Below are 12,801 nucleotides of genomic sequence, written 5' to 3' on the forward strand. Positions count from 1 at the left end.
ACTGTCACCGACTCAGACTGTCGCCAAGACTGTCACTCTAAATAAAGAAATAACCAGGATATTGCTAACTGTCACAGATATGTGTGTGTGTGTGTGAGCAAAGTTAATTATTTTGTAAGGTGTTTCCACGGCTTACCGACAGACTTGACAGAGTACAGACAAAGGGTAGGAATAGTGTGACACTTAGATTTATACATGGTAGGGCGACTTGATACCCGTAGGATGGGACAGACACGGACGATTTAGTAGCGTTAGTTTAGGCATGTGTTAGGGTCTCAGCCTATATAGTGTAGAGTTTTGGGGCAGTCGGGACACAGCGCCTTGTAATGTTAGCAGGGGCGTGTGTCGTGTGCTAGGTGTTTTCTGGTGAACGACACATACAGACACTGGGAGCAAGTCGCCGAGGCTGGCTCACGATCTTGGCTCCAAGAGGTGTGAGTTGTTTGCCAGAGACAACATGTAGGAACTAATTCTTAGGGACTAGGTAAGAAGAAATGTTTTATTAGTTATATATCTAGCTTTATATATTAGTTGATTATGAATAAATTGAATGGCGCTTTAGCTAGTTGTTGGCAATATTTTGATTATTTGTCTATTTAGAGTGACAGTCTTAGTGACAGTCTGAGTGACAGGTAGTTCGTAGTCAATGTCAGTCACAGTCCGAAGGCAGTAGATGGCAGTCTTGAGCATGTGGCAGTCTAAGCGTAGAGACACAGAATAGATGTTAGCGACAGCGGTACTGAACTCTGATGCAGTCTGCGGCGCTGGTCCAGTGCATGGAGGATGGAGTAGCCGTGGTGGTTTGATTGGCATGGGTGATTAATTCCTGTTTTGTTGATTATGTCATTATTGTTTATTATGTTAACAGATACAATAGTTTTATTGGTATATAGTATCGAAGCCACTTGTCTTATGTTATTATTTTATGTTATTCATAATCTATATTTGCAATTATTAATTCATTCAACAATCAATCTTTATGTTTATTACATAATTTTAAAGTGGCCATCAATACCCTATTTAGAATATTAAATATTAGTTTTAAATAGAGAGTTTGACTTTATTATGAGTATTCATTATGTGGTCATTGATGTTGTGACATTGTTGTCCTTAATTTAATTAATATACATTCAAAGTAATTACCCACACTAAGAGTTATAATCCTCGTAGACAACTTGCCATCAAGAGTCAATGGAATACTACTTATACATATATATATTAAAGGGAGGTAAAATGAAGTAGTAACGAGAGAGTTGAGGAATCTGGGTCGTGACACTAACAACTAGCTAAAGCGCTAATTCTATTTAGTCTTAATCTACTACCTTCCAATGCAATAACTAATACAAATCATTTTCTTACCCTGGTACTATAGTACTACTTCCTACATGCTACAACATCTCTGGCACACGACACCCGCCCCTGTAGACACCAAAAGGCGTTGTGTCCCGGTCTACCCCAAACTTCTCTCTATATAGACTGAGTATCTAGCCCACGCCTTAAGTAACATTAATAATTCTCTGTGTCTGTCCCGACCCACATATTAGTCTCTCTACAAGGCAAACATGTGACTGACATTGCCCTAACCTTTCTCTGGTCTCTCACACACTCAACACTGTGACACGTGTGTATTACAAATGTATTACAAATTTAAAAGAAATGTATTACAAATATATAACAAATGTATAACAAATGTATAACAAATTTATTACAATTGTATTACAAATGTATTACAAATATATTACGTATGTATTACAAATGTATTACAAATATATTTCAAATGAATTACAAATGTATTACAAATTAAAAAAAAATGTATTACAAATATATTAGAAATGCATTACCAATGTATTACAAATGTATTACAAATTTAATACAAATGTATTACAAATGTATTACAAATGTATTACAAATGTAATACAGATGTATTAAAAATGTACTACAAATGTATTACAAATGTATTAAAAATGTATTACAAATGTGTTACAAATTTAATACAAATGTATTACAAATGTATTACAAATTTAATACAAATGTATTACCAATGTATTACAAATGTTTTACTCATTTAATACAAATGTATTACAAATGTATTTCAAATGTATTTCAAATGTAGTACATATATAATACAAATATATTACAAATGTATAGCAAATGTATTACACATGTATTACAAATGTATTAAAATATATTACAAATATGTTACAAATGTATTACAAATATATTACAAATGTATTACAAATGTATTACAAATGTATTACAAATGTATTACAAATGTATTACAAATTGAATAAAAATATATTACAAATGTATAACAAATTGAATAAAAATATATTACAAATGTATAACAAATGTATTACACATTTATTACAATTGTATTACAAATGTATTACAAATATATTACACATGTATTACAAATGTATTACAAATGTATTACAAATGTATTACAAATTTAATACAAATGTATTAAAAATATATTAGAAATGTATTACAAATGTATTACAAATGTACTACAAATGTAATACAGATTTACTACAAATGTATTACCAATGTATTACAAATGAATTACAAATTTAATACAAATGTATTACAAATGTATTACAAATTTAATACAAATGTATTACAAATGTATTACAAATGTCTTACAAATGTATTACAAATGTATTACACATGTATTATAAATTTAATACAAATGTATTACAAATATATTACAAATGTATTACAAATGTATTACAAACGCTTACTTTACAAAACGACATAAAAGAGTTGATACTTAGTTGTAAAGAGAAGTTTGAATCAGTTCTCAGGACGTCGTCTTCTGTTCCACCAAAAGTCAAAGAACAAAAAACTTGTGAATGTTTGAATGAAGTTGAACAAGTCACCAAAAAACTTGTGAATGTTTGAATGAAGTTGAACAAGTCACCAAAAAACGAAATCCCAAAGGTTATAGGAAATGTAATTCTTATTGAAAAAAACAAAGTAGGATACCAGCACCAAAGCGTAACAGACGAGGAGAGAGAAAGAGAGAAAGAGAGAGAGAGGAAGTGGAAGAGAGAGAAAGAGAGGAAACAAGAGTGTGTCAGCTTAAACAATACACTTATAAGCTTAATAATGCACTAAGGAACACTGAACTCTGTAAGCGACGCCAACACTAGACGCTGGATACATCAGACTCTTTAATAACACACTCTCACATAACACAGGTTACACACAACACTATATGAGCTTTCATACTAAGTGGAATAACAACAAACATATATACATAAACACAATGTCAACGGAGAGAGAGAGAGAGTACGACAGAATAAAAGAGAGAAAATGAGATAGAGAGAAATAGAGAAAGAAAATAGACAGAGAAAATAAGGGAGGCTACTAGGATCAATGCATAGAAATGGTTAATTCGTGGATTATCTACCCTGTCTGTTTACCGTGTTTAAATATTCTCCATCGTTTGAAGAGCAAAAAGTTTAGGAGAGTCCACTCCCCTTATCTAACAAAGGGAAATGTAAAATATCTGAATTTTAGAATAACTTTGTTTCACATCACTTTTTACTTTATGAAGCTGAAATTGATGTCTTGATGACACACTGTACAGTAGCTGTTAATAACTATTGTTTTAATTTACTAAATAATTACATTTCTTTAAAATTTTAATAAATGATGTCACGCATTTTTAATTTGTTCTTTTTGTAGAATGAAAAAAAAAATTAAAGAAAAAGAACTAGACAGTACGAGGACCGAACCCACACGCTATTGTATGACACTATAATAACTTAGTTAACCAGTGATACTACTAAAAAGTAAAAAGTAAAGTTACTCTTTCAGAAAATGCGGTCTATAGGTCAGATGATGTTTAGGACGTCTGTTTCTTTGACTAACTTTTTACGAGAGAGTCACGTGGACTGCACAACGACCAACCGCTTTTACTCCCCCCCCCCCGTCTAAAAGGGAACTTTACTTTTATATACTTCTGATATAAGTTCTTGCAGTACAGTCAAGCATCAAAGGTTCTTATCAAAGTCTTGTAGAAATACGTGAGCTTCAATCCACATTATTACAGTAGCCCCTCCATGACTCTTCTAGTTATGTAAATGATGTTTTTAATAGAGAAATACGTTAAGGTAATAACATGACATCTATAAGAATCAATACAACATTCTTGGTCTTGAGGATTTGGTTATTGAAATTTAGTAGGTGTTTTGTTTTAATGGATTATTTAGTACCATTATCTAATTATCACACATGTATTTGTTTTGTTACCAACATTGACTCCTCTTCGACACATTTGTTTTATTACACTGTTAAAATATGATACAGAAAATTAAATGTAAGCAAAGACAAATATGTTTTTAATCTTAAAAATAGTATTTTATCATTTATCTACTTTGAAAAAAAAAATGACGCGCGTTGAAGTACAATGAAAAAGATGGATATCAAACAAAACATTTGATTTTTTTTTTCTAATTTTCGATTAATTTTTTGCTTGTTTCTTTTAAAATGATTGCTAAATTTTTTATTATATTTAAAATGAAAAAATACAATCTACATTTAGTAGGTTGTTTACTGTAAATCTTTCGATATATTTATTATACAAATTAAATGTAAGTTTTTGAGGTACATGAAAAGACAACTGTGATTTTATTTTTAAAAATTAGTATTTAGTTAACTCCCTTGAAAAACAAAATATGGCTGCTAGATTATAAAAGAAGTTTAAAAAATAAAATCAAACAACACACACACATTTTAATTCGATTAATTATATTTTATTATACCCGACAACTTTTTGTATTTGAAATATTTGCAAACTTTTAGATTGCATTTTAAATAATAAAAAAACAACAACATACGAACTACATCTAATAATTTTTTCCACAAACCTGATCGTCGAAAGCAAATTCTGGTAGATTCTATTGTATTTTAAACAGGTTTCAATTATTGTAAATTTAAATTACAAACAACAAACATGGATAAAAAAGGAAACAAAACATTGTAAATTTAAAGACAGCATACACACTTTATTTACATAACTACAACAAAAGTTGATCTAAGACAATAGGAAGATTTTTATTTTCTAAGTCCAAAAAAAATGTTTCTATAAATATTTATCTTAAAGTATAAATGTATTTATCACAAGACTAAAGAGACATTTAAGTTTAAGGTTCAGAATGTCAAGGGTTCTCAAAGACATCTTCATGGTGGAGCTGGAAAAATCAAAAGGGAAACAACTCACTAGACAATACCAACTCCACTGTAATTTAATCCAGACTTGAGACTTCCACTGTGGACAAGTTCAGGCCAAGTCCAGTTACTAAACCCCAGATAGTTGACATATGCTCCACTACTTCCTGGACATGTACAAGTTGTATAAGTAAACTGAGATCTACAATCATCCACCTTTAGTCTGTCCTTCCATTGACCAACACTGACCTGTTTAGAACATCCATGAGGATGTGACACTATAAAGAGAAACTTGTGTGGAGGTCTAGAATAAATGTATTTGTCCCAGACCTTATCCCAGACTTTTTCAAAATGTTTCCACATTCCCATCAGTTTATTTCCTAAAGTTTCATCACATGTCACACAGTTCAACTCACACCTGTCATGCTCAATGTTTACATATCTAACACTGACCACTGGACTTCCATCTCTATCATAAAACAATCTCAAGGTTGTGTGGTCGGCCTCAATGTCATCAAAAACCACTTGTGTGGCTGTGTGCACTTGAAACTCCCACCACACATTGCTGGGTGAGTTTGAACCTTCACATTTTCTACACCAACACTTTGTGTAGGCAATACGTCCTTTGTCTTGTCTGACTCCATCTTGAAACTTGTTTACATCCCTCACACTTCCACTTCCTGTCCTCAAGTTTCTTCTCTCTCTCATGTTATAAAATGGATATGGTTGAGTTGTCTTTGGCCAAAACTTTGGTCTACGTGGACTTGACATTTCCACACCAACTCTAACTGTGAGGTCAGCTATAACTTTGATGTATTCATAGAAATCTTTGTCTTGATAACCTTCAGGTAAATGTTTCAAGGTGAATGTATCAACAGGTATAAACTGGCTATGACCTGGATTCTTCTTACAGCCCACAAGATATTTGTGTAGATCAGCTTCTCCACCTTCTGACTCCTGAGTTTCATGATCACCTGGAGAACAAGGAAATAAACTTGATCCAATGTTTACAACACAATGTACAGTATTGAGTCTATCAAGAGATATCTATAAATAGATCAAGTCTAACTCAAGCTAAATTCTAGGGAAAAATTTGATAATTAAAAAAAAACAACATAAGACTTATTTTCAATTTAGGTATTGTTTCACTCTGATTTCATACCATTAAGTACAAAACACAAAACTGTGTGAGATGAGTGGACAGAAAAATATAGAAGTGCAGATCTTAGAGAGAAAGTGTAGATGGATTGATCACACCCTTAGAAAAGATACCAGCAACAGAGCTAGGCAGGCCTTAGAGTGGATCCCCCAGGGAACAAGACGCAGAGGAAGACCAAAAAGAACATGGCGACACAATGTACTTGAAGAAGCCGAGAAGACCAGGAAGAGCTGGGACACCATAAAAAACTAGCAAGAGACCGTGGAGAGTGGTGTGTTTTTTGTAGAGGCCCTATGTTCCATAAAGAACTCAAAGTAGTGATGATGATGATGATAAGACTAGTTTTGAAGTTAGGTATATTTTCACTCTGATTTCATACCAAGTCCACAGGTGTCTTGAGGAAAACAAAGGTCTGTACTTTTCTGGAAATTAGAACAAAATATGAATATAAAGTTACTTTCTTTTATATATATACATATATATATATATATATATATATATATATATATATATATATATATATATATATAAACAAATTTACATCAATGAAATATTCTCAGAAAAATCTAATTTCTATATCTTTTTGCATGTACAGTAAAATTAAAAAAATATTTTGTTATTTTATAAATTGTTTCAACTAAGTTGATTGCAATTTTTTTTTTGCACTTAGACTGAATGTAATACATGTGAAATGCTTTATAATGAAATGTAAAAAAAAATAAAAATTCATCAGCCTTTGGTAGTCTAGGTTTCAATTTAGAGCTCCAATTAACTTTAAAACTACTTTTGGAGTACTAGATCTAGATTCTAAATCTAAATGACAAATTCCTTAAGATAGAAAACAAAATAAGAAAAATGAAAAGTAGTAATAAAAGAAAAAAAAATTAACAATCAAATAACAAAAATATAAAGAAACCACAAATTAAAAAAAAAATCATTAGTCTAGGATTTCTTATGTTTATTAATTTGAATAAGGATAATAGTATCCTTATTACAAAAATGGGATATTTTTTTATCTAGATCAGACAGCCTGGTAGTGTGATATGCAATAATAATTGTCTCTCTATAGTCTTGGGATTAAATTTTGCCCACTCCATCCCTAGTCATCCTGTCTGACTTTTTGCAATTAGAAAAAAAGTATGTAACTATATCTACATTTTAAAGTGTACATTTTAGATCCTATCTAGTTGATTTCAATTAATTTTTTTAAACAAAGTTATTTACAATTTTAGAACTAGTCTATAGATCTTGTAGGCCTACTTTTTGTTTATCTATTAGATCTAGAATTTTAGATTTTATATAGATGCATTGACCTTTATTTAAATCAAAGTAGGCCTATATCAAATGTCTAAAGATGGATAAATCTATAGACTAGATCTAGTATGAATTAAATTATAATTACATTAGCTTCTATTCTAGATCTGAATTTAGATGTATATATATATATATATATATATATATATATATATATATATATATATATATATATATATATTCTACATTACATAAGATCTAATTAGTTATGGAAATTTATATAGATCTACACCAGAGCATGTTAATCATTTACTTAAACTCTAATTAGTCTCTATTTTTTCAGGCTAATTCGGGCAACTCATTCAATCTTTACTGGCACTAGAAAGCACTTGTAGTTGGTTGTTGTGCTGGTCACAAGACACCCTCGTTAACTGTACGCCACAGAAACAGATGACATTAATAACATCGGCTGCACTACATATTTTAAATACAGGGTCTGAAAGGAAAACTTTTTACAAGATATACAAGTCTCTTAACACTAGATATATCTATTTATAGGCCTATACTGATTATGGATCTAGTAAAATATTATCTAAATCTATATCTATCATAAGATCATCTAAAAATTGATTTGATAGGAGACATCTAGCAAATTTGATCTATTACGTAATAGATTTGAAATCGAAGTCTAATTTAATTTAGATATAGATCTAAATGTATATGTTTACAATATTTACTACTAAATCTAGTCATTTGTAGATCTATAAACGTAAAAGTTAATTAAGTCTACTCTAATTCTAGATCTAGACTCTACACAAGCTAATCTAGAAAAGAAAGAAGAATGGATTTATCGGCTCAGCGGCTGCAGTATTCGTTACTCGTAATCGAAACATTTATTTACGCTTACAATTAAAATCTCTATAACAATATGGACAAATACTATAGTCATTTGACAAAGAGTATAAATCTAGGTTTTGTGAAGATTTTAAAATATATAAATATATGATCATGTATTAGTGATACACTATGTTTTACAAACACCATTAAAGTTGTATAGATATAATAGATCTATTAAGACTGCTAGTTTTAGATTCTAATAATTGAATTAAATTTCAATTCAAAAGTAATCGCATTCATGTAAAAAAAGATTTTTCTGCACTATAAAATTGCAATTTTAATTCTACATTGTTATTGTCTTTATTAGTATCATTATTGTTATTATATTAGAAACGGAGAAATTATCATTCTCAGGCACTTCCATGGACGGTTTAGCTTGGTTAAAGAGAAACAAAATTCATTGAAGATTGTAAAAATGGCAATTAATATATACATTTTCATTAAATCCCTACCTGGCATGTCAAGGTTGAGCGTGAAGAGAAGAAAAAAGTATGAGATGAAAAAAAAAAATTGTTATTTTTGGTAATATAATGGTGCTCTGTTTCTATGGACGCGCTATTGTCATTTTCTCTTTCTGTTTTGCGTGTGTATCAGATTTTCGGCTGGAGCTCTCTCTGTTTGTTGTTTTTACCTGTATTGGGGACACTTGAGACTAAAGTCAAGCCTGATTTGTAGTTGAATGGACACTACTTGGCTATTATACTTTGGATTGAATTGCAGGCATCGCGAGGCCGGACTGGACTGTTTGCATGTGAGGTGTGCTTGCCTGTTAACTAGACCTATGTTGTATAATTTCACCTAACTTAGGCACTCTTGTCTAGTATTTATTATTATGTATAATCATCATTTATGTTCTATTTTATGATCGAATAATCAAACCTTTGATATTTACACTCTCGTTGTTAACTAATATACGTCATTACTTATTGACACTCTCGTTGTTAACTAATATATGTCATTACTTATTGACACTCTCGTTGTTAACTAATATACGTCATTACTTATTGACACTTTCGTTGTTAACTAATATACGTCATTACTTATTGACACTCTCGTTGTTAACTAATATACGTCATTACTTATTGACACTCTCGTTGTTAACTAATATATGTCATTACTTATTGACACTCTCGTTGTTAACTAATATACGTCATTACTTATTGACACTCTCGTTGTTAACTAATATACGTCATTACTTATTGACACTCTCGTTGTTAACTAATATACGTCATTACTTATTGACACTCTCGTTGTTAACTATATACGTCATTACTGATTGACACTCTCGTTGTAAACTTATATATGCCATTACTTATTGATACTCTCGTTGTTAACTTATATATGCCATTACTTATTGACACTCTCGTTGTTAACTTATATATGCCATTACTTATTGACACTCTCGTTGTTAACTTATATATGCCATTACTTATTCACACTCTCGTTGTTAGCTTATATATGTCATTACTTATTTACACTCTCTTTGTTAAGTAATATATGTCATTACTTATTGCCACTCTCATTGTTAACTAATATATTAACACATTGCCATTACTTGTTTTGTAAAAATTACTTAATATACTAACTGATTGAATGTCAGGGGTGCCTGAGAGATGAACTTCAATTTGTAGTCCTCCCGTAGAGCCTTGGCGTCAAACTCTGCTGTTACGCGTAGTGTCTCATAGCTCCCACACAAGTCACATGTCAAGAGACTCTGCAGACAAACTTTCCCGCCCCATCAAAATTTGACCGGAACCAGGCAAAAGTCAGAGATGCCCGGGCAAACGAGCCAAGGCTAAAAATTACAACCACTGAAGCGGGCAGCTTTGATATTTGCGTTGCCAGCTAGTTTGCTCATACTCACTGAAGCTTTTCTATTTAGTGTATTTATGTTGTTCACTTGTCATATTGAAACAGTTAGATTGACATAGAGTCACAAAAAATATGTGTCTATATTAAATATCACTATCTGATATGTTTAGTTTTCCCTTTACCACATGATTGGCGCTATACATCGAATTATAAACACACACACGCAGATACAAACATATACGTGCAATTATAACCACACACATGCCACTTTGTAAACCAAAAGTTATCTACCGTGTCCATGTCAGAGGGCAAGGTGGCTGAGCGGTTAAGTACTTGGCTTCCGAACCTTGGGTCCTGGGTTCGAATCTCAATGAAGACTGGTATTTTGAATTTGAAAACTCCGATGGGTACGGGTCGTTATGCTGGCCACAAGACTCCCTGCTCGGTAACTGTTGACCAAAGAAACCAAAGAAACAGATGACCTTTTTAACATCATCTGCACTTTAGATATTGTTATCGTAAAAAAAAATGATTTGCCCGGTTCTAGATCTAAATCTATACAACATCCATAGAAACTTAAATTAGTTCTACGGTTCACTATTCTACTATTCTTTATTAGGAGAAACCTTATATAAATAAAATAATACATTAAAGAAATAACTTTAAAATATAATAATAATAATAATAATAATAATTTTATTTATAAAGCGCTGTTAACAAACAAAATGTATGCTCTAGGGGCTTAAATGACATTGCAAACACAAACACGACAATTCAAATGACAAATAAATATTTCTTAAAGGTAGTGTAGCATGTTGCCTGTCTGAGATCAATGGGAAGTGAATTCCAAACCTTTGCGCCGTGCACTAAAAAAAAACCCGCAGACCGTATCCTTTGAGGAAGAAACGTGACCACACTAGAAGCGTTGAGTCCATTGAGCGCAGGGCTCTCTGGTGTACAAGGGCATCCTTTTAATCGATTCTCGTTTTGACGGGAAGCCAATGGGGCGTGCGCAAGAGCGTAGTAACAGAATCTCTTTTTTTTTCTAAGGACTCTGTGTTTGTACTGACAACTTCGTAAATTCTATTTATGGAAACACGGACATATACTAAAAAGTCATTCAAGGAATTTCCGATTATTTCTTTATAATCAAAAAGTTTCCCTAACAGTGAAGCGCCCCCTTGTATTTAAATTGGTAACTATTTGTCTTATAAATAACTAATATTAAAGTGATTTCTTTGGGGAGGAGGGGTGACTACAAAGCGGGTCTGAAGTACTGGGCCTAGAGAACATCTTTTGTTTGCTGAGGCTGAGTTACAATGCACTTGGGGCCATGTTGGCAATGAAATGAGCAAGTGAGCATTTATTTAAGACTTTTATTCTAATTAAGCATTGGAGACAAACGTCCGATGTTGTGGGACCATGTTGATCACAATGTGCAGAGATGCGTTTATTAGTTGTAGTGTTTACCTATCTGAAATATAATGGTATATGTTTGAAGAGGTATACAATACTTCTATATGTCGTAAAACTGACATTTTAATGTTTCTCATCATATTGTAAAAAAAATCTAAAAGACGAAACTCATCGATAATTGAAAGTAAAAAATGTTTCTCTATTTACTTAGATCTAAATCAACTGTCTCTTCTTGTTGGTCTAAACAAGAATTTTATGGACCACTGGAATGAGTTGAAGGTTCTATACCATGGGTTCTCAAATGGTGGGTCGCAACCCAGTTGGGGGTCGAATGAAGATTTGCCAGGGGTCGCCAAAGACCATCAAAAACATTGATTTTTTCGGTGTACTATTCTATTGCTCTGTGTGTTTGGGGGGTCACAGTAGAGTGGGGGATTGTAAAAAGGGGTCGCCGAGCTTCAAAGGTTGAGAACCACTGTTATATACTGACATATAAATACAATGTTTTTATAAATTCAAAATTGTCTCTTTATTATTAAAATTCAACATGTTTTACCACTGAGCTAGTCATTAGGTGCATTTAAAAAAAAATCGTATACATAATAATGCATTGGAATATAGTTACACTAATAAATCAATAACATTGATTTGTGTTAAACTTACGTTATGTGGATCCAATTTGTATACCAACAGTCTCAACAATTTCCTAAACTATTGGAACATACACTTACATGTTATTGACTTCCTTCAGACGTAACGACTTTGGTTAATCTCGTAGAAAACTTTGTCATGTGACTGTGGAGCGCTATTTTGGAGAGACACTCCCATCCACGTAATAGGACATTAAAAACTTATGCTTGAGAAAATTCACGATAAGGTCATATACTATTAACAGAATGAATGTTCGTATATGTAAATTTTATTTTAAAAAACGCTCTGGTGATTTTCATTAAACTTTCAATGTATACATAAAGAAATGAGAAAAATTCTTAACTCATTGGCCACATCTCAGAAAACTCGACTGTCGACTGTTATATTGGTTTAAACATATGTCGTTACCGTAAAATGTATTTTGGTTTTAAGTTTCT

At 31.8% G+C, this 12,801-nt stretch overlaps 2 protein-coding genes across 7 annotated transcripts in view; both read right to left on the reverse strand.

Annotated features, from left to right (window-relative positions):
• LOC106074990 (uncharacterized) overlaps positions 1 to 12,801 on the reverse strand; it is a 122,202-nt gene that overhangs the window by 74,987 nt on the left and 34,414 nt on the right. The gene's annotated exons all lie outside the window — the stretch shown is intronic.
• LOC129922826 (uncharacterized) lies at positions 4,985 to 12,779 on the reverse strand. Of its 5 annotated transcripts, none has more exons than XM_056010419.1 (3): positions 12,445 to 12,779; positions 10,589 to 10,738; positions 4,985 to 6,756 (listed from the first exon to the last, which is right to left on the reverse strand). In XM_056010419.1, exon 3 carries the CDS (start codon positions 5,944 to 5,946, stop codon positions 5,227 to 5,229), a length of 720 nt encoding a protein of 239 aa, XP_055866394.1. In that variant the 5' UTR covers positions 5,947 to 6,756; positions 10,589 to 10,738; positions 12,445 to 12,779; the 3' UTR covers positions 4,985 to 5,226. The 5 variants fall into 5 exon arrangements, with proteins under 5 accessions (XP_055866394.1, XP_055866391.1, XP_055866393.1 ...); XM_056010416.1 differs by having other exon boundaries at positions 10,589 to 10,746; XM_056010418.1 differs by having other exon boundaries at positions 12,377 to 12,779.

This window comes from Biomphalaria glabrata, chromosome 14 (assembly GCF_947242115.1).
Source record: "Biomphalaria glabrata chromosome 14, xgBioGlab47.1, whole genome shotgun sequence".
NCBI lineage: Eukaryota > Metazoa > Mollusca > Gastropoda > Planorbidae > Biomphalaria > Biomphalaria glabrata.